Source organism: Argiope bruennichi, chromosome 4 (assembly GCF_947563725.1).
Source record: "Argiope bruennichi chromosome 4, qqArgBrue1.1, whole genome shotgun sequence".
Lineage (NCBI taxonomy): Eukaryota > Metazoa > Arthropoda > Arachnida > Araneae > Araneidae > Argiope > Argiope bruennichi.
This window is the reverse complement of record NC_079154.1, coordinates 6,864,948-6,891,545: the sequence shown is the minus strand read 5'-3', so window position 1 is coordinate 6,891,545 and position 26,598 is coordinate 6,864,948. Positions and strand designations below refer to the sequence as shown.

The window sequence follows — 26,598 nt, the reverse complement described above, 5'->3', positions numbered from 1 at the left end:
TCTTCTTCAAATCAGTTTCAAATAGCATTCGTATGTTATGGAAAATTATAAATCTGTCAATCTTTAATATCATAATGTATAAACCCTCGAATATCTCGATTGTCTCTGAATGTATTCATTTAGGGTGGCAATTAAAATAACTTTTCAAAAATGCAATTCAAGATTCGTTTTCATTTTTTTTCATTATTTCATAAACAAGTCGCATAATATCGTAATCCATAATTACAACATATAACTTTATTCCCATTATGTATCATATAATCGTTTTTGTATTCATATTTTCCCATAATTTTATTTCTTTAAAAAGTAAAATTATTTTATTTTTGATCTGTAATAATGTAACGAGTATGATTTGAATTCATTGAAACATGTTCAGAAAAGTAGAGAAGCAAAATAAGTTATTTATTTCTAAAAGACAATCTGAACTTATTCAAACAATATAAGAAAATTCAATAAAATAAATATTTTGAAAATTCACAGATACATCAAATTCATAACAAAAGAATGTACCTTTCAGTGAAAAGTAAGGTTTCTATGCTCAGAATTTCAATAATACATTTATACTGTGTATGAATATATAAAAATTAAATGATGCTTAAAATATGATAAATGCATAAATGTGCAATATACGATTGCTAAAACAGCTTATAAAATAATACAAGCCATAAAAGTTATTCAAACTATAAAACAATTGGATTATCAATACAACCCCTCGTTAAAAAATTATCATTTGGTTTTAAATGCATTTTGCTTCTAAATTAAAAATTGTAATTTTTTTATATCACTTCTTGCACTATTTAAATGGCATGGAATGCAATTTCAATGTAAATTCTATAAAATTCTTAGATGTCAGTTAGTCAGCATTTGAAGAATTTTTTTAATGTATATCATGGAAATTTAACATTTATATATAGCTCTCACTGCAGCTTACGAATTTAAGTATAAAGATCTAAAAAAAGTTTTCTAAAATACACGTTCACAAAAATACATTGAAAGCAAATTTTCTTTAACTTTTGCAGGCGTTACATGGAACATATGAACAAGAAATGCAAGGAACAACAAATTCACGCATCGAAGCTCACAAGTACTAGCTTTTAAGTAGCTTGAATTTTGTATGCCACACGAGTTCTTACAGCTGCCATGCTTTTTCCATCATAGTCACGAAATATTCATCTAAGTCAATGGATGCGCTGACTCCGGCATAGTAGTCAATGAATTCCTGCTTGGAGACCTAAAAATTTAGATCAAAAGAATAATTAGATATTACACATATATAACTGAATAAATATCATTTTGAAAACAAAGAATTTTCTGGCTTATATGATACTTGTAAAAACCGGCGCGATCATTTAATTTTGGAATTTACAATACATATATAAAAATAAACATTATGCCATTGCACAAAGTAAGAAAATGCTCAGTTAGGGTACAAGTGCAGTTGCATTTACTATGTGATAATGATGCCACATGTATTAAAGCTATCCTCATGAAAATTCGTGTATCCTCATTCAAATGTTCAGATTTTCATATTTCTAATCAGAAAAATATCAAGCAGATTACAAATTACAAATTATCAATGACGGGACGTACTTCCCAAGGGATGGGTTGTACCGTGGCCGGTGATGGCCCTTAGGACTCAATCAGAGTTCCCGAAAGTGTTGTTATTCCGGTCATTCATATTTTTCCGTGTGCCTTCGGGCGGGTCGGAATAGCCAGTTTAAGGTTAAGTTTTAAAACCGTTTGAATTTTTTTTTTTTTTCATTTATCGGGTAATTACACCGATTTTTATTATTTCAGTTTTTACACGCATTAATTCTATTTTACATCATTAAAAGTTATTTTCTCAAATTCTAATGTTTAGTAGAATTTTCTTACGAAAAACATCATAAATTAAATTCTAATTCATATCTTAAGTTCAAATTTAATATAACAATTTCTTAACATGTTCAGTAATTCCTGAACTAGATAATAAGTAATCAATTCATTTGGAAATATTCTGTAATTGTTTTAAAACTTCAGAATGTGAAGAAAATTGCATATTATTTATCAGCCAAAACCCAGCAATTAAAAAAAGAATAGAAATGCAGCTCATTTTTTATTTCATGAACTACTTTTCTGAACGAAATATATTTCTTAAGCTATCTGCAAAAGTTAAGCAAATCTTTTGGTTAACATTTAAACCAAAAGATTTCTACTTTATATCTCGTTTTGTAGCCAAAATAGTAGCCATTTTTTCCAATTTTCAAAAACCTTTTGTCATTTAACTCGAATATTTCAGTTTAAAATAAATATTGAATAAATTACTAGATGTTTGGCAAATATTTACTGAAAGGCGTTTTGGCTTAAAACATAAACCCGCGGAAAATTCCAATCGGCCTTCGCCATTTTTTTAGATCAGTTCTGCTTGTAACTGCACCCTTGATTGCAAACATGGAAAAGCCTACTATTCAGCCAACCGAATCATCACCGTGTTTCGGAAATGCGCCAAGGTGAGAAACACACAATAGGTCTCTACATCTTTTTTCGTGTTTCCTGTCTCACCTTGCCATCTGACTTGTTGGGCGTGTCGAAGCTGGAGAGGAATTCCAGCAGCACCTCGTCTTCGCTCTTCTTTCCGGCCACCACGTCCGGATGCTCCTTGCCGTTGTACACGCCCTTCAGGTCCTCGAGCGTGACCGATCCATCGCCGCTCTTGTCCATCTTGGCGAAAGCCCTCTCGATGATGTCCAGGCGTTCCTGGGGCAAGGCGGGCTGCGAAGATTCAAAACACTCGGAATAAGAAATGATCATTTTGGTATCAAATGTATCAATATAGTGGTGATTCGTAGGTTATTTTTAAGGATTCTAGATTCTCTCTAAAATATTTAAATACCAAAGTCAATGTGGGGTATTGCACAGGAACGATAAAATTTATAAATTTCTATCAAGTTTTGAACGAAAACTATTCACATGAAGTTTGTATTCCTGGTTATCTGATTATAAGTCAGCAAGACAGCTACAAAATTTAAAGAATTAAATAGATAAAATTTGATATACTGTATAGTATTTATGTAGAAATATATCAAATTTTGAACCAAATTTGTAAAAGGATTGACCGTCTACTCAATATTTTCTTATGCATGTAAACACAGTAACTCAAAAAGGCCTTAAATAAAGAGAATTTGATTTGAAATTTTGGGACTACAATTCCAGTTCTATATCAAATTTTCATTTCAATCGGTTGAAAAAAAGGCATCCAAAATAAATATTCGACTTTCTGGTACTTCTATATCAACCGCAAGTCAGCGATTTATCGCCAAAAAAAAAAAAAAAAAAAAAAAACGAAAAAGATCACACGTTAGGTTGCACGGAGATGCTAAATACAAATCAAAGATCTGTCTTTCATAATTATTGTTTTCCGATGACAAGCAATAAATACATAAGTATTTTTTTTACTACATAACGAGGCACTCAACTTTCATGTGTATAACTCTGAAAATAAAAATTTAAACACTCATGATATTCACAGCCAGAGAAAGTGTTGGGGATACTGCTGCCGCTGGTTGAATTATCACATTCATATACGCACGTATAAGAAGCGAAAAGCAAGCATTTAACATTTAAGTCCAAAATTTGAGATAGAGCTTTGATTCTGGAGATAAAATTATGTGCCAAATTTTATCCAATGAGCTTGTTCAGTTTTTGTGTTTCTATGGACATGGAAAGACAGACAAAGGGATTTCTCATGCACAAATTTCCTCCGAAATATGTTAAAAAATACTATCCTGCTTGCAGAAATCACATACTAAATTTTATCTGCCTAAATAGTTACATTTTTGTTATCAAGTTGCGCAGACATGCAATTTTTTCGGATTTGAGGTCTAAAAATCGAAGAATCATCAAAATCTCGGAATAAAATTTTCATATAATCACAATACTCTCTCTTCCTCTACCTCGTATAGCAGATGATTGATAAATAATTAATAAATAAAAGAAAAAGACCCAAGAATGAATAAATGGTAGAAATATGTAAGAAGACAATTTTCTCTTTTATATATTCTTCTAAAGACGTATTAAAAGTCAATCAAAAAGGATTTTTCAAAGTCATTGTAGTAGCACTTAAGTCACTTTTTAACAACATGCCATCATGTATCTAAGATACTAAGTGTTTTGGTTCAAAACATTATAGGTTCATTTTACCCAGCACTCAAAAAAGCGAATCTCATTTTTCAAAATGAAAATGACCTCATAATTTATTTAATTTACATATTTTTAATATTTTATCACTTATTTAAATTAGAAGTTCCAACAACATTTTAATCATGAGGTTTGAAAAGAAATTATGACGTGGAAAGAGAGAACGCATTATTTCTCGTTTACGAAAGATTAAATATTTATGCGAAGACCATCTAGTCTTTTTTACTTCTTCCACTTCAATAATAAATGGCTATAATCAATGTTGTATTCCTAAGCCACGTCACTTCTTATTCGAGAAACCGAACCGCCACTCAGTTGCTATACAGCTGTTGTAGGTTATCATACTAAAGGCACAATCTTCATTCATAGTACTGGAATCGATATAATTTTTTCGAAGAAAAAAACTATTTCAATAATTTTCCATCATATGATATTGTTTCTGTGTTTTTATATGACGTTAATCGATTTATTTCAGGTGTACTAATGATAATAATATTCCTTTTTCAATTTCAAGAAAAGTATTGATAATTTAAGAGTAAAATGATCCCTTTGGGAGCGGAGGATATCCGTTTGAGATCGGTTTCTTCTGAAGATATGTTACATAAGTGACGGATTCACGGCAAATTCAACGTGGTCACATGTCTTTCGGCTGGTTTGGCATGGAAATTTGGAATGAAAACTGCCACTTGAAGTGTCATACTCGTTACGTGATGAAACTATGAGGTCCGTCCTAAAATAATATTCGCATCGTTTTAAAAAGAAACGTTAATTAAAGGAAAACATTGTTTTTTTAAATGCATAATAAAATTTTAATTTGATACTTATCTGAGTGAATGTAAAAACTTCATAATACCTTCTGCTTGCATGGAAATATGTCAGGTAATGTAGAAAAACACAAATTATTTAAAAACTATTTATTATTGTCATGAAGAAAAAAAAGCTTATAACTCATTAAATCCAAACATACAACTTGGATACTAAACAGATGCAACAATCTGTAGTATTTTATGAAAGAATTTTCCATTCAAGAAATTGATGAAAAAATATAATAAGAATTTAGAAAAACTCATATAAAACTTTATTATTTCCCGTATTTGGCAAAAATAGGTAGTAATACAAAAGGTGATAACCATAATCAACAATTTTCATAATATTTTAATATAATATATTTTAGAAAGGCATCTTTCAAAATTCTGAAAACAGAATTAAACAAAGCAGAACACAAAAATCTAATTACAATTCATTTTTCATAAATCTGAATTTTATTCCAACTAAAGACTTTCGGGGGCAAAAAGTTGTAATTAATTACGCAGTTATCAACTGAAGGAATCACGACAGGACGAATCGATTGTTGCAACCTGTCGAAGTTTCGGATTACTCACCCTGACCGCCTTCAGAAATTCTTCGAAACTGACGGTGCCGCTCTCGTCCTTGTCGAGCTCCTTGAAAAGTTCGGCCACTTCGTCATCTTCCAAGGAAGCTCCGTACTCCTTGAGTCCAAGTTTCATTTCCTCCAAATCCAGCTTGCGATCGCGGTTATCATCCATCAAGCGGAAGGCTCTGAAAAATCAATTACTGAGTGTTTCATATATCCTAAAAAATTCAATGGACAGCGGTTGCCATTTAAGGGAACAATTGTACCTTGAAAAACTCATTTTTCAGTATAGTCAAATAAAATAGGGAGCATTGCAGAAATATTTAATTTGTATAGGATTTAAGAATCGAAAGTTTATAAATTATCTTTTAACAATAGACTTATCATGAGCTCTTATGGTAGAAAGATAGAGTTTCTTGCCATTTTCTCGAAACACTGTTTTTTTCAAATTTTGGTTCGCATAGAATACATTCTGTTCATTATAATCGTATGAAACCTTATACAGTGATATTTATAAATGTTATGTAGCTGTTAAATTAGATTTGAAAAGATAAAACGATATTTATATAACGATATTTTAAACTAAATTAGATTTGATAAAGTGATATTTATAAACATTATGCAGCTATTAAATTATTTTTATACAATTAATAGCATTATTTTTTAGATTTATTTATCATAAAAAATATCACAAATTACATAGATTTTTAAATGACACGGCATTCGTTATTTTTTGAAATTTTTGTTCCAAATATATTTAAATTAAAGTAAATTTACTGTAATTATTAAGTTTATGCTCAGATATTACTCTAATTTAGAGTGACTTTACTCAGAATTATTTTTTCTGAGTATGCTAAATTGTAGTTATGAATTCGAACATTATCACACTATAACACATAATCGCTTTATCAATTAAAAAACAAACAAATAAATACTTTATAATGAAAATAAAACATTCGTTTTATACATCCTAATCTTTCTATCGGATATAGAATTTAATTGCTAAAAAGTCTCCTTCATTTACAATTGAAAATTTGACAGTTTTCGCTGTCGAAAAAGTTCTAGTTGCCTTTAAACATTTTAGAAATACAATAAATATATTGAAAAGATCTTTATTTCAGTTGATTTCATCCCTTTCAAAGCCGATTGTAAAATTGATCCATTTTAAGAAAAACAAAAATATTAAAATTATAAAATATGTGATATTCTATTACTACATTTTCGAAAAGTTCATATCAATGACATTTATAACTTTAAAATATGACAATTTCTTACGTATTTCAATTATTTTTTGTTCGCAATTATTTATACTAAAAATAATCACATAGAAATAATAAAAAAATACATTTTTTAAAAGGGTTTCAGTTAACAAAATATTATTAACTTATTATTTGAAAAAAGAAGCGATTTTATTTATCCCAAACAATGAAAGGAGAGTGCAAGAAAAATTTTCATTTGAAATTTTAGAATAGAAAAATGCAAAATTGTTGCTATCAAAACAATGAACGATGAATACTACTAAACTGAAAAATTTAATATTTAGTACTGTTCGATCACATGACAGCCACTAAAATATCTATACTGGTTTCTGAAACTCATAGTATTTTTTTCTTTCTCGAGACAGTATTTAATGAATAAATACAATGAAAGAATCAGTAAGGATTAAATCAGTAAATATGGTATATCTGCTCTATCTCAAAGATCAAAGGAAATTCTCATTAACAGGTCATAAAGAATAAATGTTATTTAAAGATCATAAAATAATATTTATTCCTTATGACCTCATTATATATATTATGACCTTATTATAAATATATTATTCCTTATTATAAAATTTATACGTTTTAGAAAAACATATTTTTTTATTATATTAATGATTTTTAAAATTAAATTCTTTTTGGGATCAATCATGATTCTAAACATCCATTATTGCTCGATAAAAACGGAAAAATCGGTTTTTACAAAATTATTTTTTAAAAAAATGGATAATTCAATGCGTGCAACAATTTTGCCACTATTGAGTTGAAGAACTACCAGTGTTGACCATCATTCCATTTTTAAATTAATTAATTTCTATTAAATTAAAAAAATCAATTTTTATTTAAATTTTTACTAGCATGATTTGTTTCATACATGTACAGATGTAATTTTTAAATAACTTTTTTCACGCCCTTTTTTTTAATGCGTTATAGGATTGCACATTAAAGGATGTTATACGATTGCAAATTAGTAAATTTTTATATGCTCGAAGACAATGTATTATTATAAAATTTTCAGAATCTAATTAAGAGTGAGTCATCCATTCAATTTTGATTCCATATCAAAAGCATAACTTTGGTAATGAGAATGAATCCCAAGAAAAATATTTCAAGGCAACGAATCTGAAGAAAAATAATAAGAAAACATTCAAGATTCAGCAGTTTAATACACTCATAAAACATAAAATAGTGTTTTTTAAAAAATGTTCTTAACTGAATTAATTTGTATAATCTAAACTTACCAATACGAGATATTTACATGTTACATAACCTTTTGAGGCAGTTTTTACAATAAGCCCCTCACTTTCTTTTCTATTCAGTCAAATAAAAAACGACACAATAGGTTACTCATGCCATCGATTTCAGTCCACAAAGCGTGAGACATCTACTGTCAATTGCAGCGGTGCACATACAATTGCATTGTGTCTCGGAGATTATTTCGTCAATAGATGCGCGCTGAAGTATGCCCCAAAAAAAGCAAGCAAACAATACTCACCGAGAGAGTCCTATGATGCCATTGGCTCCTCTAGATCTGCAGAGCTCTCTTAGTTTCTCAACAACTGCCATCTTGGTAGGTATGTCAAAATATTAAGCTGAAAAAAAAAAGTAGTTTTCCTATAGTTTAGCATTAGAGGTACTTTAATATTGTCATACAATTAACAGGAGCGGTTTAACAAAAAATTTATTGCATACTCTCTATCATAGGTGTTATCTCCGCAAAAAATTGTGAACCTTTTGTAAGGTAAAGAAAGTCTTGCATGGCTTTGGCGTACAATAGTTAAGAAATATTAACCTTTGGCGTGAATCTAGCCTTTTTACTCAATCTGCCGCGCGATACTTGGCGAGTTTCTTGGCGTTTCATCCCTACATGTGATTCATTGCATCCGGAAATTGAATGTGTGTTTTAGACGAGTTTTTACCAATCGATTGAAACTAAAATTAGATATAGAATTGCAATTGTAGTTACAAAATCACATACCAAAATTGATATATTTAAGCCATTGCGTTTTGAATGATCGCGTTTACTTGCTTATGAAAGTAAAGATTGACATAAGCTCGACTTTTATTGTATTTAGCTCACAATTCCATAAGATGTCTGTAATACAGACGTTAAATGTGTGAAACGAATTTTATCCATCCCACTCTTTTTGTTCTGTAGTAATCGTAATAACTTATATTCAAACAGACGGATGGATGGACTTCCTCTGAATGGATATTACCGAAAATGTGACAGAAATCTAAAAGTTTGATGTAAAAACCAAAATCATGTTTGAGTTATCTTTGTTCTGAGACAGCCAGCCAGAGATGGCAGACATAATGGTAAAAATGTGTTCTTCGGACTCAGGGAAATCTAAAACGTGAAGATTCGTCAGAATCACGAGTTCTAATTTTTTGTCGATTTTAATACCTTCTCTATACTTTGTATACGAGAAAGTAATAAATAAATAAATAAATGAAAAAATAGCAAGAATAGTCTTCCTAAAACATTTTTACCTACTCTCTCACAAACTCTCTCCTCTGCATGAATATCGAGGGCACTTCACAAAACTTTTCATGCCACGGGTGCCCAGAATTTAATTTTCAGAGTCCCACCATTCAATTTTAGCAACAAGATCATACATCTCATTTCATTTATTTAAATCGTAGCATTTTGGATTTATTACATTTGCATCCATGCGAATGAAAAAACTAGCACTTGACAGGTTTGATATGAATTGACATTTTAGATCCCACAACTGTGTATCAAATTCTATCCATTTAATTCTTTAAGCTTTGAAGTTTACTTGCATTGGGACAGACTGACAGACTTTCTACGAAAGGATTTCGTTCAAAATCTAGATGGAATCCACACGTTTGGGTGCAAAGATCATATACTAAATTTCATATATAGTTCAAAACATTTTTAAGTGAACGTATGCAAAGACATAAATACAAACCAAAAATCCGATTTTCGGTAAGAAACCTGTAGATTCGATAGAATCTCCATATTTTGATGATAACAATACTTTCTTTTTTTTTTTTGTAAATTCGCACACAAAAAAAAATAAAAATAAATTATGACTGATAAGTATAACAGTCACTTTCTAATGATTTTACGGGACTCATTGGATATAAAATAACTAAAGTAGCGTTTTTATTACTTCTTATAATCTAGTGCTCTAAACATTATTATCTCACGATTGGAGCAATTAAATATTAAATGAATCACATGATGAAGTAATGCGCATGTCATCTAACTGCAATTTCTCTTATGGGCCGTTGTGACGTCAAAATTTTTTCATTGTTCTAAAAGATTTCATTTCAAAATAAAGTGAATTCATCACATTCGGTGCATATCACGTCAGCATAAATTGAATTCAACAAGTAATGCGGCCCTATTTAATATTACTACAAAAACGAATTATTTCATAGTACCATCGGTTCCTTTTTAAATAGAGAATCTATGGTGGATTTTCTGACTTTATTGCTTGCTTTTTCATTTATTTATTAATTTTTATTTTCATTCGCTCTTTCTAAACTCCTATCGAGTTTCTTAATTATGGCATAAAACTCCAGCAATTCCTTTTTTATTACAGATAATAAGCGCATTTTTTCCTTTCCTTTGACGCAGTGTGGAGTCTCATTAAAGTAAGAGTTAGTTCCGAGTAAGACAGCTCTCGAATCTTTCAGAAAATTCTATTTTTGGCGGTTTTATTTATCGATTAGCGGCGATAATCGTTTGGAACGGCCAATAAACAAATTCAAATCTATACTTATAATAAAGCTCAATGTATGTGTGTGTGTGTTGGCGATCTACAGGCCAGACCATTCGACCTACATCTACCAAATTTGGCACGTGCATAACCTTGGAGGTCGGGTCGGGAATGTGCACCTGGAGTCCTTTTTTCGAATTTTTAATTAGAATTTTAATTATTAATTAAAAACTAACTTTCCCACCAAAAAATCTTTTCATTTCCTCACCGCCAAATGAGTAAGGCTTCAGTTTTTTTCCCCACGCTAAAAAAGGATAGGCTTAACAAATTTTCGGCCGATTATTTCAAACGATTCTGTTTATTCTCTTAATGTTTAATGCATTTAAAATTAAACATTATTAAATAATCGATCTTTCAGTTTCATTCTGAAGTACTTTTGAATTAAAATAAAATAGAATAAAGTAAATTAAAAATTTCTAATCTGCATAGCGTTACCCCAACTGACGTAGAAAATTTACGCATGCGCATTGTGTTCTGATTGTTGACAACTATTTTCAACGGATACGGACTTGGTTTTGAAGGCTTAACATGTTTTCGACATATTATTTCAAACGATTCTGTTTATTTTCCTAGTGTTTAATGCATTTAAAATTTAACATTGTTAATTAATCGATCTGTTCATGATGAATCTGTGAAAATTTTATTGACAAATTCTTGAGATACATAAATTAAGAAAGATATTCTTTAGTGCCCATAAGGTTTAAATACTCAGCGACTCTGTTTTCAGTACTCATATTTAAAAAAATACTTCGTTTCAGTGAAAAAAATGTTTTTATATCCAATTACACTTTAAACATTTCCACTTTAACTTAAAGTATACATTCTACGAAAGCTAACAGAAGATTAGAGATATACATATTACGTTACGGCTGAAGGCCTTTATAATATTACGAGTGAATTATATGACTATCAAAATTTGACGCTTAAAAATATTTTGATGAAGAAGCTATTAAAATAGGAGTTCCATAAAATATTTAATTATTAAAATTTTAACGAGCCTTAAGATTGGCGAACCGGCTGGTCGCCAAAGGCGCCTAGTGTGATATAAGCAAAGTATAAATAATTGCATTAGTGAACGTATTTTAAAACGAAGAAGGCTTGTTCTTCGTTAATTTTTTGAGATTGAATAAAGACGGTTGATATAAAGAAGTAAGAAAAATGAGATACAACGGGCAAGATTCGAAGCATACAAATATTTATGACAAAAACGTCTTCCAAATGAATTCATATTTAAAACATTTTCTCAAAAATATGGTATTTTGCAAATAAAACGTATATTAAAGCTGCTAAAAAATAGCCTATTTTTCAGGAATGTGTGGTATTTTGGAGAGGTTTTTCCCCCTCTTTTATAAGTATAAATTTTAATACGTCTAGTTGATCTAGTCTAGTTACGTCCAGTTACATCTAATTGAATATAATTAGAAATTCAACAAAACTTTATGCATCTGAATATTAGCAATGAACAGTTAGAAAAAAGGAGAATCCTTTCAATAAAGCTGAAAAAATTATAATAAGCAAATAAACAGTAATTTTATTTATAGAAAAACAATTATGCTAAAAAGCTAAGAAAATTATGAGCATCTTCGTAATAATACAATTATGTAGATAAATCCTTGAAAATATTTTGCTATTTAACTTTGCTGTACACATAGTATATAAAGATGGTATTTTAAATGGACGCATTTTCAAGCACACATTTTAATGAATTTCGATAATTCAGATAATAAAGAGGAAAAATAAAGAAAATAATATACGTCTGGTTTATAGCATATAAAAATTAATAATTCAAAAATATATTCAACTAGATAGATGGAATTTGACGTCGTTAATTATTCCCAAATACAAAATTTATTAAATTTGGCGCCGCCAAGCATGTGTTAAGGAAATTTACTTTTCTTTAACACATAATCGGCATTTTTTTTTCACAGTACTAGAATAAATAAAAATGGCCTAACTATGAATGATTTTTAACAATAGAACACAAGACTAGAGATTTTGGAAAAATTAGTTTCCTTTCCAACTACAAACCATAAAATTAAAGCAACATTTATGAAACTAACTTATAAAATAAATATATCCCGAGTCAAAAACTTTTAAACGTAAGATACATTGTATTTAGAGCGTATCAATGCTGCTACATCTAAAACATAAATGAAATTGACCAAATTAGAAATAAACATTAAGTTTAAATTGCAAAAAAGAATAAAAAGGATTAAGTCAGATCCCTCATAGAAAAAAATCCCTGGTTTGAATCCCTGCTTGAAGAAGATCCTTGATAAAGTCTTCTGGCCGGATTCATCCTTTCCTTCCCTTTTTATTCTATTTTCTGTTTTTTTTTTTTGAAATTTAAACTTAAAGTTAATATTTATTTCTAATTTGATTTTTTCACAACCATATTCTTTGTTACGATGCCAACCTCATGACTGAATCAAAACAGGAACTTCTTTTTTTAATTTTTCAAGAGCAAAGTTTTCAAGGAAAAAGTATTGTAATCACTAAAAACTTCGATTCCAGATCTTGAAAAATCTTATTACTTTTTTTTCAGATATAGAAAAAAGATTTCGTAACTCTACTTGACTGTGAATGACATTGGTATTCAATCAATATTCAAATCAATACATTGGTAGATATTTATCACTTAATTTATTCTTAGTATAATTATCCAGTGCTGCTTGTAAAACTTGTGGGAGTTTCTCTTTTATTTGCGTCATTATCGGATATATAAATCTCATTTTTCTTTCTAATGTTTCAATGTAAATGTTTTGGCGTTTAGCAATTCAGATAGTTCTTTTTTTCATATTTATAGTGATTAATTTATCGATAAAAAAAGTTAAACGTAATAAAAATTACTTATGGGATTGTAAATGTCACGTTTCATTTACACTATTTTAAGTTTGATTGTAGCAAAGATCAATGAATTGAGGATTGCAATTTTTAGTATTTTACATTTATGCTGATTTATACTATCTGCTAATATTCTCTTTCTGCATTTTTTAAAATTAATGGATCATTCCTTGCTTTTATCTATTTTTAGCGATTAGTTTTGATTTGAGGGTTCATGAAGTTTTTTAGTTCATAGAATTCCTTTATCATTTATTTTTAACATATAAAATGCTCCATAAATTAAAATTTTTAAAAATTTTCTTTGGCATTCTGCCTTTGTGCATTAGATTTTCTACTAGAGCTTTCGCCATTCAATCTGTGGCAATCTGATCGGTGATGTTAAAAAGATAACAACATGTCTAGGCAGGCACATCTTCCAGTTAGCATAAGAACAACGTAGCTTTTTTAAAGTGATGGAAATAAAAAAGCATATGAAAAAAAAAAAAAAACTTTTTTTTTTTCGTTACGAGACTATAATTATGTAACCTTGGAGCGTTCTCCATAAAGCAAAAAGCTAAAGAATAGTTCAAGGTAATGAGGTAATGTAAAATCGAATGCCTCAAGTTTCTCACAATGTCTGGCTGGTTCTCCAGGCAAAGATTTCTGAAGAATAAAAATCCCTCGCACTCTTTAATGGCATGTCTTTTTTTTTTTCATTTTAAGCAGTTTTTGTAGCATATTCCCAATAATTTTTGCTTCTTACAGGAAGATAAAATGACCAACCTGTTTGTGAATCAGTAATAAAATGTAATTACGTTCTAGCCTATTTAGTTTTACGAGCCTGTACGAAGTGTCCGTTGTGTAAAAAAACATTTTGATGTTTATTAGCAAAATATGTAAATAAGAAATACATTATTAATAAAAGAATGATTTTATTGTAATGACTAAGATGACACAATATAAGAAAATTCAAAATCACATGATCAATATGCAAAATAAAAACTTTTAAAAACTCAAAGGAATTTTAACATTGTTGCCTTCAATGTGAGAATCAATATTTGAATGAAAACTTGACAGTTTCAGCCTCAAGTTATTTTCAGCCTCAGTTTGTTTCCAGATGCACTTAAAAATAATTTAAATTGAGGAAGAACATTCACGCAGATAAGAACTCGAAAATCCCCTTACTTATTTCAGTGCAAATTTAGCAATGGCTGAACACTTATCCAGAACAGGTGAAATGTTGAAGACTCTGTTCTGTCTTCATTACTTGATAGTATTTTCACTAAAACAAATATGAAAGAGATTTCCGCTGTCCATGAATACCCCATCTGCTGCCCGTAGTTGGGGAAGTGTTGTTATAACGAGTTATATTCGGTAATATAATCTTAGCCTTCACAGGGCAATAAATGGTTCTGAATTCTAAAGCAACCAGCAGGAATATTCTTTCTTCGAAGTTCTTATGTACTAATATAATGAGGTTTGTTTTGTACTTCTAAGTATAAAAGGGAAAGAAACGAGTTTGTCTTACTTTGCACGATTGGATTCAAAATTTGATACTGATAGCGAGCCTATCACATACCAAATTTCATTTGTGGAAGTCGTTACGTTTCAGAGTTATGGCATTTACATACACAGACACACATAACTTTGAATACACTGTACTCTAAATTTGAAACAGTTGCACGAAAAAAAAAATTTATACTTCATTTCATCCATCTAGACATTTGCGTTTTTGAATAACCCAGTTCACACTTAATGAATGGACAAACAGACGCACTTCTTATTAACAGCGGTCACAATTCAGCGATATAATTCCGTCCGTTACACACTGACGAAACAATGAACAACGAGCAGAACGCTGCTCTATACCTGTCACTACTTGTATTTTTTACACGACACGTAGGAGAATCGTAGCACCGCTTCCAATGGCTTGGCAATATTGCCAATGAAACGCCTGGCCTTCCTCATTTAAGTACGATAAAAGGAAACTAGGCCGGATAGTGTGGAACCGGATACTCGAGAGTGTACTGTATACATTTGTCGCTATGAGCTCATCCGTTCCTGTCTGTTCATTTGCAGCAGGTGTCATTCATATAGTCTTTTTTGTTTCAATAACTAAGATAGTGCATGCTAAATTGATCTGTTACCTCAGACTCTATAGGTCACCGATACATGTAGTTAATCATTTCATTGCTACAATGATCATTGAAAACTGGTGCATGTGTGAGGCTCCTTTCTACAAATGTCATGAAAGAACTGGCAGATTTTTGGGCTCATATTAAATTTTCCCTGTAATCAATTATGATAACTAATTTAATGTTATCAATAACAAACGACGAAATGAATGACGCGAGAGAGCCTGTCTGAAAACATCCTTTATGAAAAGAGACTTTCCACCAGCATGACGTTAGAATGCAATAATTAGCTGACAGCACGATTGAAACGCGATAAAGAAAGCTAAGCATAAAATGAAGCTGTTCCACGGTATACAAGACATCGCTTGGAAATACCAGTTGCCACACCCACTGCGGTTGAGAAAAATTGCGTTTTGTGGTAAATAATAGTTACTGTATGACTTTTTTTTTATTATTTTATTGAACATCAGGCCATCAATGGGAAACTTGATAATCTTCAGTTTGCACATACACAAAGCAGTCTTTGAGATTTTTTTTCCTTCCCTTTTTCAGATGACTTTGGAAAGAACAGACTTAATAGCTAAAGAAATGAGATTAAAAGATAGTGAAATATAATTAAAGCGTTGCTTTATTTCAACTTGTAACAAATTCAAAATCACTCAACCTCATGCTGAAGATTTTTTTTTCTCAAGAAATGTTTTGATAAAGAATCCAGGTGCGACTGAATTCATTGTGTACTTATTTTTTACATAAAGTTAATTAATTAAAAATTAAAAGTTTGAATTCTTTTTCTTTTTCATATCAGTTTCTTCACAATAGTTTTCTTCATATAGAAGTGTTACCTGGTAACAACACATATTACCAGATATATAACACCACTCTACAATGCTTTTTTGTATTGCAATAGATTCCAAAATCAAAATATTTAATAAATATCACAAAAACATGAATGTAAATTATTATTTAATGTTACTATAGTTATTGTCCAAGAAAACAATGAGTTATTTTTTTCAGTCAAATACATCTTTCATTTGCGTGAATAACTATAACTTCACAAGCTCTAAATAGCTTTGAAAAAATATGCGAATTTGAAATATAAAAAAAATTTGCTTAGAAGGGAAAACCTAGATTAATATAGGCCACGGCGGTCTGGTGGTTCGAGACCCGATTCCACCGAAGAACCGTCTGGTGGGTGGTTCTGGTGTACGTTAAATCCGTCGGGGCCAAACGTCCTTCCACTGATGTGGTAAGGAAGTTTAAAGAGGAGGGGGGTGGGGTCGCTCAGGTGCCGACCATGTCATCTGATCGCGGCTCAAAATTGCGAGATCTGTCCCAAATTAGCCTTAGTGTTGCTTTAAAGCGGGAAGTTAATATAAGTAAATAAACTAAACCTAGATTCATTTAATTTTCCTTGACACTTTAGATAATTTTACATTTAAGTTAATTTATACAAAAAAATTACTGGCAAAGAATTACGAATTAAGATGAAATTCTTGGAACCTTTTACAAAAAATAATAAATATTTTGAAGCTCAGTCAATTGCAGATATTACAGTGATCCAATGTATTACATTTCCTGAAACATTTTGTCATACATTGACTCTTTCTTTCTTTTAACACACGACAGCCCATTTTAAAGGAAAGAGAAAAAAAACGTTGAGAGTCAGAAACATTCAAGATCACAAGAATACCTAATTCAATGTTCTTAAGGAAACCATGGAAACGACACAGTCACCTGGTAAACTTGTATGCCTATTTGGTTACGCTAAGAAATTTCTAAGTTATGAAAAAATTGATTTTGACAGCAGACAGCAAGAAATCCGTCGGCATTATTTCATAAATACTCGGTTTCGTGGACGATTACTTCCAGAAGTAAAAGCTTCGTCGCGCCGCAGAAACAAATCATTTCTAAAGAATTTAAAGAAAGTAGCTTTCTGAAATACAATAGACTCACACAATAGAGTTAAAAATTCAAACTTTGTGTTAACAATTGTGAAAAGAAATTGAGCGGCAAATGTATTTACAGTACATTTATATGTGAATAAATTTCGTTTCTTGTATTGCCATTCATTCGAAACGTGACCTTTAAACATCAATTGATAAAGTTGAAAAAAATTCAATTTGATTTTTTCTATTCCATTCTTTAAGAAGTGTGTATATTAACTATGTATCTAGCATTGATTCATGTTCGAATTATAATCATTTATAGCTTCTTTTTGCCAATGGTCTTTGCGATTACCTTTCCAATGGATGAAAAAACTTACTATAGCTCTTGATTTGAAGAAATAAATTTCAGCCAAAGGATGAACGTGTTTTAATTCATTAATTCTAAAAAAAATATTAAACTGAAAATTATATTTATTATTTATGCATTTCTTCCAATTTATTTACTCAGATTTATAAAGTTATTGTTAACAAAAAATATTTAATCGAGGTTTAATCGAGGTTATGATGTCAGATAACCTTTACAAAACATTCTATGACATTAACAACTACAAAAACATATTAATATTTTTTATATTGTATAGCGTATTAATATCAGAAATTTAAAACAAAATTCCATAGATAAAGAAGGCATTGAATATTTTTCAAAAGACTTATAGATTTTTTTTAAAAAATTCAGAGTTAACAAATTACGTATATTTTTCATGATACTAATTTTTTGTTAATATCTGATCATTTTGAATTGATAATTTTTTTTAAAAGTAAAATGATTGCCATTGCCATAAAACTAAAAGTATTAATAATGTAAAGTCCCGATTATTTACATGAACAAGGAAAGAAAGGCGATGCCGAATTAGCAAGGCGAACTCATGTAAGGTATTCGCAAAATAACAGAAAATAAATCAATGCGAAAGTACTTTTGAACAATTTTTATTTGCCGTATCATTAAATAATATTATTACCATGTATATTATTAATACTTCATTAACAGTAAAGTTTCCGCACTTAAAATTCTGCTGATTGGATATACAAAAAAAAAAAAAAAAAAGTAAATTGTATTTTCTTTAACATTTTTTTTTCTTTTTTACTTTCCCATATATGAAGTATGCAAAACATTATAATTATTTAAAATTCGAATTCGAGGTTTTGACGTATTTTTAATTCAAATAAATAAATTTCCTGTATACAAAACACATTTCCCGAATATACAAATACACTTTTGGAATTGTCTCTATTTGTAAACACGATAATCCAAAAACTTTTTCAAATAGATGGAAGAATTTGTTTTTACACCAAATTTGCATATTTCTATAAAATTTTGAAGGAAATCTATTCGCTTCCATGTTTCTCTGATTGCCTGAGAACAAACGAATACGTTGAGAGCGCACTCAAGTAAACTATTTGTTAAAATTCGAGATGCAATTTTAGTAAAATATGTAGATGTATCGATGGCCGCATCAAAATGAACCAAATCCATTAAAAGGTTGATCATCTGTCGGTCTGTACATCTGCCAACATTTAACTGCAATAATTCAAAAACACAGTGACTTGGTATTCAAACTTGATAACTCAAAATACAATGAAATTTGGCATTTGATCTTGTAATTCTGCGTCCAGTTTTAATTTCAATCAGTGAAAAAAAAAAAGGCGTGCGTTCAATTGAATATTTGGTTTTCATTATTATACATTGAAGATTAAAATTCTCCTTTGTAAGATAACCGAAAAAAATAAATAAATCTGAGCACTCGTGGCGATCATAATCTTGCTGAAGTCCACGGTTTTTATGCTGGAAAGATGCTTTTATTGCAGTGTACGGCAGAAAATTTCGTGATGACTACTTCCGCCTAGTTTCTTTTAACGACATTTTTTGCTAAATCGATGATCGATTTGTTCTTCTAGAATCTAAATGACCCCGAACGAAAAAGAAAATACGGAATGAAAAGGAGGATAACAAATAATCGAAAGTTTACTGTATCTTAACTGCACAGTTAGCATCATACGATACAATTTTAACTTTGGATGAACTCTAACGATTTTTTTTACAGGTCAACTTGCTGTCAGGCATTCTATTTTAATAGAAACGAATTTCGATTTCCGTGCAAGCACCAGACAACGCAAGCACGGATGCAACATTTTCCGGAACATGATATCAACACTATTTCTATTCATTTCTTTTTTTATTTTTGATGAATCCAAACAACGTCAATGCCCTGCATTTTTCTAGATATTATCACTTAAAAAGTTAGTGGATTCTGAACTCAGTATTAAATTCTGGAAAGTTAAAATATTTTAACGATTGTAAAATAATTTTACTAAAAAGAAGAAAAAAAAAAACGAGTTTTTTTTTTACTTGAATATATATTGAAAATTCAAACAAAATTTACAATAAAATTGTTTTTTTAATGCTCTAATACACAGAGTTAAAAAAATGTCAAATTTCTATAAAAAGTTTCTTTGGCGCATTTTATAACAAAATACATTTATTTCACATTTCTAAAAAAAATCATATTTTAAAAAATTTAATTTTTAAAATCAATTATTTATTAATCATGCATATAAAATAGAATAAGATTTTTCCTGAATCGTACGAATTAATAAGATTTAACTTATAAATTAATGACTTACATATTACATTCTCAAAAACAAATTGAAGTTTGTTTTGAGACTATGGCATCAAAAGACACTTGTTCAATTGACCTCCATCAAACAGAAAGAACGATAAACCTGGAATAATACTTCACCTGAGTTGCCAATCAACATCTTCCATTATTAGTTGTAAAAAATTAAAAATTTGTGCAAAAAATGAGTCAACAAACGACTAAAGTTAGATCGATTTTAAACTATAAATAACACACTCGGAAAAATTGCGATGCATCTATAATAAGATATTAAAATAAATTTCAATGAAAATATATACAAAAAATATCTGAATACGAAAGTAAAACCTTCCCGGTATAAAATTATAAATGTACACGTATTTTGATTTGATGTCTAGCAAGATTTTTATAATGTGTGTAAAATATATCGAAAAAACATTATTTCGATATCTAAACATTATGAAAAATGAAACATATGAACACCAATGCTCATGATTCAATCTTTGCTGCTTCATATCAGAAATGTTTATAACGCTTATAAGGTTATTGCTAAATGAACTTTTTAAAAATGTTAAAAGAGGCTGGAACTTCGAATTTTATTTAAAAAAAAAAACATTTTTAAAACGATTTCAAAAAAGAAAATCTTTCACTTGACAAAAATGGTTCAAGAAATCTAAATATATATGAAAAATAGTTAAATCCAATATTTTCCATTATTTTAACAAGACTAGAAAGTGAATGATACAGTAAACAGAACTTCTGAAACTATTATTTTTTATCGTATAGCAGAAGTCACACATAGGTGATGATTAACTAGCGACATATATATCAAAGCGGTTCAATGTCCTAAAAACAACCGAGAGAGAAGCTTTCACAGACATTCGTTACAAATACAGTGAGTGGCGGGACTTCAATTACGCTTTCCTACTATTCTTTTTATTTTGTTTTATTTTATTCTTTTGTCGTAAAAAAAATCATAAAGTCGTCTGTTCTCGTTGCCGCTCGTTTGTTAATCGTAGATCATGATTCAGATGCGTGCAGGTTGAGTCATCCACTCTTTCGAGCATTTGTCGTCTGAGAAAAAAAAAATCAAAGACTTTTGACGTAATCAAAAAAGCGAAACCTCAATGAGAAATGATGCGGGAAGACCAAAATATTCGCCGTAATGCGATATGAATGTTTGGAAGGAAAATAAACAGAATCATTCAACCAGTTTCCTCTTAATTCTTAGAACACCATTATTTCCGGAAACATTACAAGTAAACTGTAAATGTATTATTTAAAGTTCTGATAAAGGAAGGCAGATTATGTCAAATATTAGTGAAATATTACAAGGAAGTAACGCATTTACCAACTGTGATGAAAATTTATAATTTAAAAAAATGTTTGTAGGAATTGCGATGCTTCTGAAATTAAAGCACGTTTCATCATTTTGAAATAATGAGGAACAAAAAATTGTTGAATCTAAAGATACAAGGAATCTGTTTCTACTAGGCCATGACTGTTTGCCCGCGTACTTGTATTGGCCTGGGCTTTCTGACATTTCCTTATGTCTTCTGTGCGGAGATCATCAAATTTTTGATGCTACTCATCTTGACTCGTGCTCTGCACTTGTGTCTTTAAAATTGTAAAGTTCAGAAATATTTTAATGGTGTATCTAAGTTCTTAGAGATCTAATGGCGTCATAGCCAATCTTCTGGGCATTTGTAATAAATAAATAAGTTTCTACTAAAAGTTTCTATTTATAAGTTTCTACTATAAGTTTCTATTCATGATTTTAAAAGTTAGTTTAATGGCGTATTCTTGCAAATGGGAGAAAGCAGAAGCAGCGAATGACTGAACTGTAGTTTAAGCATTTATTGTATACAGCCGCGTATTCATTTCTTCTAAAGGAAATTTAGATAGTCTCGTCAAAAGAAATGATGGAGAAGAAAGAGAAGGGAAATAACCATTTTGGAAATGCTTTAGAGCTCTTAAATAGACTTCGTTAACTCACGATTAATCAAACTGTCTCTTACATGTGCATGTAATCTGCATTTATTTACTATTTTTAATACAATATGGATAGTTCTTACTGAATATCCTTAGTTTTTGTTAGGCTTCACGACGGCGACCATCTAGATTTTTCAGGATTTCAAGATAGGGCGGTTTCTTTCATCTTCTATCGGGTTGACTACCACGAATACGAAGATGGGAAGTTGAAGAGAAATAAATTTATTCCTGTTTCTCCTGTGGGTATAGTAGTTGTGATGTGGTTGTATTGGTGCAAATTCAGAAATCAGGACAAACTTTCTAAAAAAGGGAGGTTGTGCTAAGGCCGGTGAATGCTTTTATATAATAAGCCACAGTTCCCATAATGTTATTGTGGCGGCTCTGTTATTCACGGTTATCTAAATGCCCTAAGAACGCTGGGTGCAGGACTTCATCTATGATTATCTTCTCTCAAATTAAAAATTTCAGAAAAAAAGGGTTATTTATTTACTGGTTTTTCATTTTTTAAAGCCGATACAGGATGAATTTAACATAATCCGGAAAATGAAAGGCGATAGAAAAGTCCATGCGGATTATAAAATACTGTAGCAACCTTGCTCTATCTCTTACCGTTTGCAATTTAGGGCGGATAAAGTAATTATTCTATCAGTCGGTAAAAGTAATTCTAATTTAAAAAGACAAAAACATAAAATATTTTGAAAGAGCATAAAAGGTTTTATAAAATAGCAAGCTCTGTATATTTTATATTTTATCAAGAGCGTTCAAAAGTTCCAATTTCCAAAACAAAATTATTTTGATATCTCGTTTCCTTTAATAAATCATATTTTTTTTATAATGTATCTTTTAAAATGGGTATAAGATTGCTATTCTTCCATTGATTTAACTAAAATAATGCTTGAAATATTCTTTAAACAGATAACAACTTAACATCGAATCTATCGATTTAATTTAGGTAAAATAAACTCTTTATTTTCATCATCTGGACTTATTCAAACTCTGACTTATTCAAACAAACCGACAAAACATCTTAATGTCATGGGTCTCTGTGCCAAATCTGGGAGACGATCGAAGATTGACGCAGGAGCACAGATCAGAAGATTCAATATTTATTTTAACTTTCCTGAAAGACAGGAAGAACAAAAAGAACCCAGTAAGAAAGTCCATTAATCGATTGGATATATATATATATATATATATATATATATTGATTATATAAAAAGTTATAAATATACATAATATATTTTTATAAATAATATTTATATATTTTTTTCAAATATATATTATAAATTATATTTTTATAAATATAAATAATATAATATATAAATATATTTTTAATAATTGAAGGCAAAAGTAATTCAAAAATTCATCATGAATAGTAATAAATAAAAGATTAAATTAAAATGAACTAAATAACTATTTTTTAGTAAATTTGTTTTAGTTATAATTTATTGTTTAGAAATGTTATGTGAAAATCAGAAAATCTTTAAGTGTCACTGTCCTATATATATGGATAAAGTCTAGAGTAAAGTTATTCTACGGAAAAGATTCTGCGTTCGGCTATTCAGTCATGTGATCTCTTCAAACATTCTTGCTATGATTATGCGACTAAAATGTTAAAACAACAAACTTTTTATTTTAAAAATAAACGAATTAATAATTCCTTTCAACAATTTTTGAATCTATATAGCGCAGAAAATTGAGACAATATATTATCATATTAAACGCATGATAATAAATTTAGTAATAGCGTTTGTTTCTCAAATGCGAATGATAATTTGCAGTTTTTAATTACTCTATTTTTCAGAAAAAGTGAATGCAGAAGTTGCAATAGTTATTAGCCGCTTACCACCGCATAGTGGACGGTATCGAATAATCATATTTTCCGAATAATAAGTCATTCACAACGTTACAGTGCGATACAAGAATTATATGAAATTCACAAACATCTCAAGTGGTGGCGTGAACTTTTATTTAAATTTATAAGTCAAGCCTTTCTTAAAACAGAAGATGTTATTTAATCAGAGCGAAGAGAAAATTACACAATAAACGAGCGAAATGTTTCATGTGTAAACATGAATGTGTAATGCTTCACGTGTAACATTTTTTTCAGTTATAATTAACTAAGCATTTTGGGAGGGATTTATTTTGACTTGATTTATATTCCATTTCGAAACAATCGAACCGACAGTTCTCATTATAGTAGGCCAAATAAATGTAATGTAATTTAATGGAACCGAAAAACATCAAAAGTGACTATTGCTTCCCAGTTATTTTTGTTTTATTCAATAAGAATAATAAATTCATATGCGCCAGTGTGAACAGCCTTAAGTGCAAATAATTTCTTCATTACTTTTAAGGCTAGTTCACACTGGTGCGTTTTTGACAGTAAAGAATAAACCAATTAGAGAAATCGATGAAGACATTAGTATACAACAGCGTATTATTAAAACTTCAGCATGAATATGTGAAATAAATGTTTACCTTTAAGAAGAAATATATATTAAATAGAAAGAATAACTGAGAGCTATAGTGTTGTTTAAAATAAAAGACAGAATGCAGGATGTTTTTATTTTGTAGTTTTACTCAGATTATACTTGTCATTATAGTGAAAGAATAAAACTATCTTTTTTCATTCAAAAATGAAATTTGTTTAATATTATGCTTTCATTACATACCGAAAATAAACTAGAAAAAGGCCAAAAGGTCACTGGCAAAATCTTTGTTTTCAACGCAGCATAAGCTAGTAAAGTTTTACCCCAACTTATGTTGCAAGCTTCCAGAAGGAAACTTGTTTTAAGGATTAAAATCTAACATTTTTTTAACAATTTTTCCATTTATTTCATGCGCAGCTGACAACATTCGCAACATCCTCATTGTTCAAAGCTTTTGCGGTTCTTTTCAGACATCTGTTGATGACATCCAACGCAGCGGTTTCAAAATTTCGTAACTCCTTTTCCCTTTTAGATAAATTTTTTACTGCTTATGAGTCACGTACAAAAGAATTCTAAAAAAAAGTTTCTCATTGAATTAAATCTAAAATGCTTTTTATTAGCAACTAAAATTCAACTCTTTGTGAAAACAATTTCGTCTTAAAATTTTAAGGAAAAAAAGATGATTGTTACAACATTTAGAAGTTTTAAATTCTTTTTCTATATTAAAAGAACAAAATGATAAAGTACTGCAAATAATGAATTGAAGTAAGAGTAAATGAAAAAGTATAATAAAGTATACTGAAGTAATAAAAAATGAAAAATTGATAGCCTGATATTACTAAAAATTCAAATTTTTATGGATAAACTTTTGGTTTTCGTGAAAGAAATTTTTAAAAAATATATGCAAGAATACCTTTATTAACTAATTTTACTTAAAAATTATTGAAGATAATTTTATATTCAAGTTTTTTTTGTTTCAATTTTTATCAATTTATTGAGAAACTATTGATTTTTATACAATGTCATTTATTTTTCTCACAAAAAATAAGAAATGCAAATGGATTTTCATAATTACACAGATTGTATGCAAATCTGCAGCACTGTTTTGGCATATATATATATATATATATATATATATATATATATATATATATATATATATTAGAAAGTTTTTGAAATTAAGAATATTTCTTGCCCTGTTCAGCAAATAACTGAATAAAATTAGGAATACTTTTTTACCATTCGAAAATAAAAATATTCACAAATAAAAGAGCTCTAATGCTTTGTACTTTTATGACAATGATTCACCCGAAAAGAGTCTTTAATTTGAAACCATAAAAGAAATTTTTACAAAAATTTACATATCTTCCTAATGCTTGTTCATATTACTTGTTTATTAAATCTATTACTCAGAAGTTCAATATGGGACATTTTTTGGCATTTTTTTGTTTTATGGCTATCACTATTTTACATTTCATGTAGCATTAATTATTAAGAATATAAGGCAGCTTAACAATTAGCACTGCATTTCCAGATCCACTTTACCTCAAGCTAATTTTTTGAATAAAAATCAGTTAAAGAATATTCAAATGCTACAAATAAAAAAATTCAAAAAGGAAACAGAAATTTGAAAATTTTTAAGGCTTTTTGCATTCTAATAATTCTATCCTGACAATATATTTTTACAACAATGTATACATAGAAACTTATCTTAAAACCCTAATTTTTTCTTCTTTTGATGAAATGGGAAGATAAAACAATTACTATCATAAAAAAAAGAATTCAGGGTGGAACTTAACAAGTAAATGGTCAAAAAATTACTGCAGGGAACGATGGCATACGGCCAAGATTTCATAAATTATTACGAATGCGAAAGAAGGAACTTCCTCTTCCTAATTCAATCGCCCAGTTGGGAGAAACAATTACCCTTTTAATTAATATGTAAGATGAAAATATGACATCAATGTTTAGAACTCACCTATGGATATTATAGCAGACGATAATGCTTGACAGTCGCAATAGAAGTGTCAAGATGCGGATGCCAGAAATTCCCGCCACAAAGTGATCGTGCTTGCGATTTCGCCGGTTTAGAATCTCTGCTGTGACGTCATACG

At 29.5% G+C, this 26,598-nt stretch overlaps 1 protein-coding gene across 1 annotated transcript; it reads right to left on the bottom strand.

Moving 5' to 3' along the window:
- Positions 1–381: 381 nt before the first annotated feature.
- On the bottom strand, positions 382–26,598 carry LOC129966860 (calcyphosin-like protein). The gene is made up of 5 exons (XM_056081457.1): positions 26,463–26,598; positions 8,306–8,402; positions 5,559–5,736; positions 2,542–2,751; positions 382–1,231 (listed from the first exon to the last, which is right to left on the bottom strand). Exons 2-5 carry the CDS (start codon positions 8,374–8,376, stop codon positions 1,130–1,132), a joined length of 561 nt encoding a protein of 186 aa, XP_055937432.1. The 5' UTR covers positions 8,377–8,402; positions 26,463–26,598; the 3' UTR covers positions 382–1,129.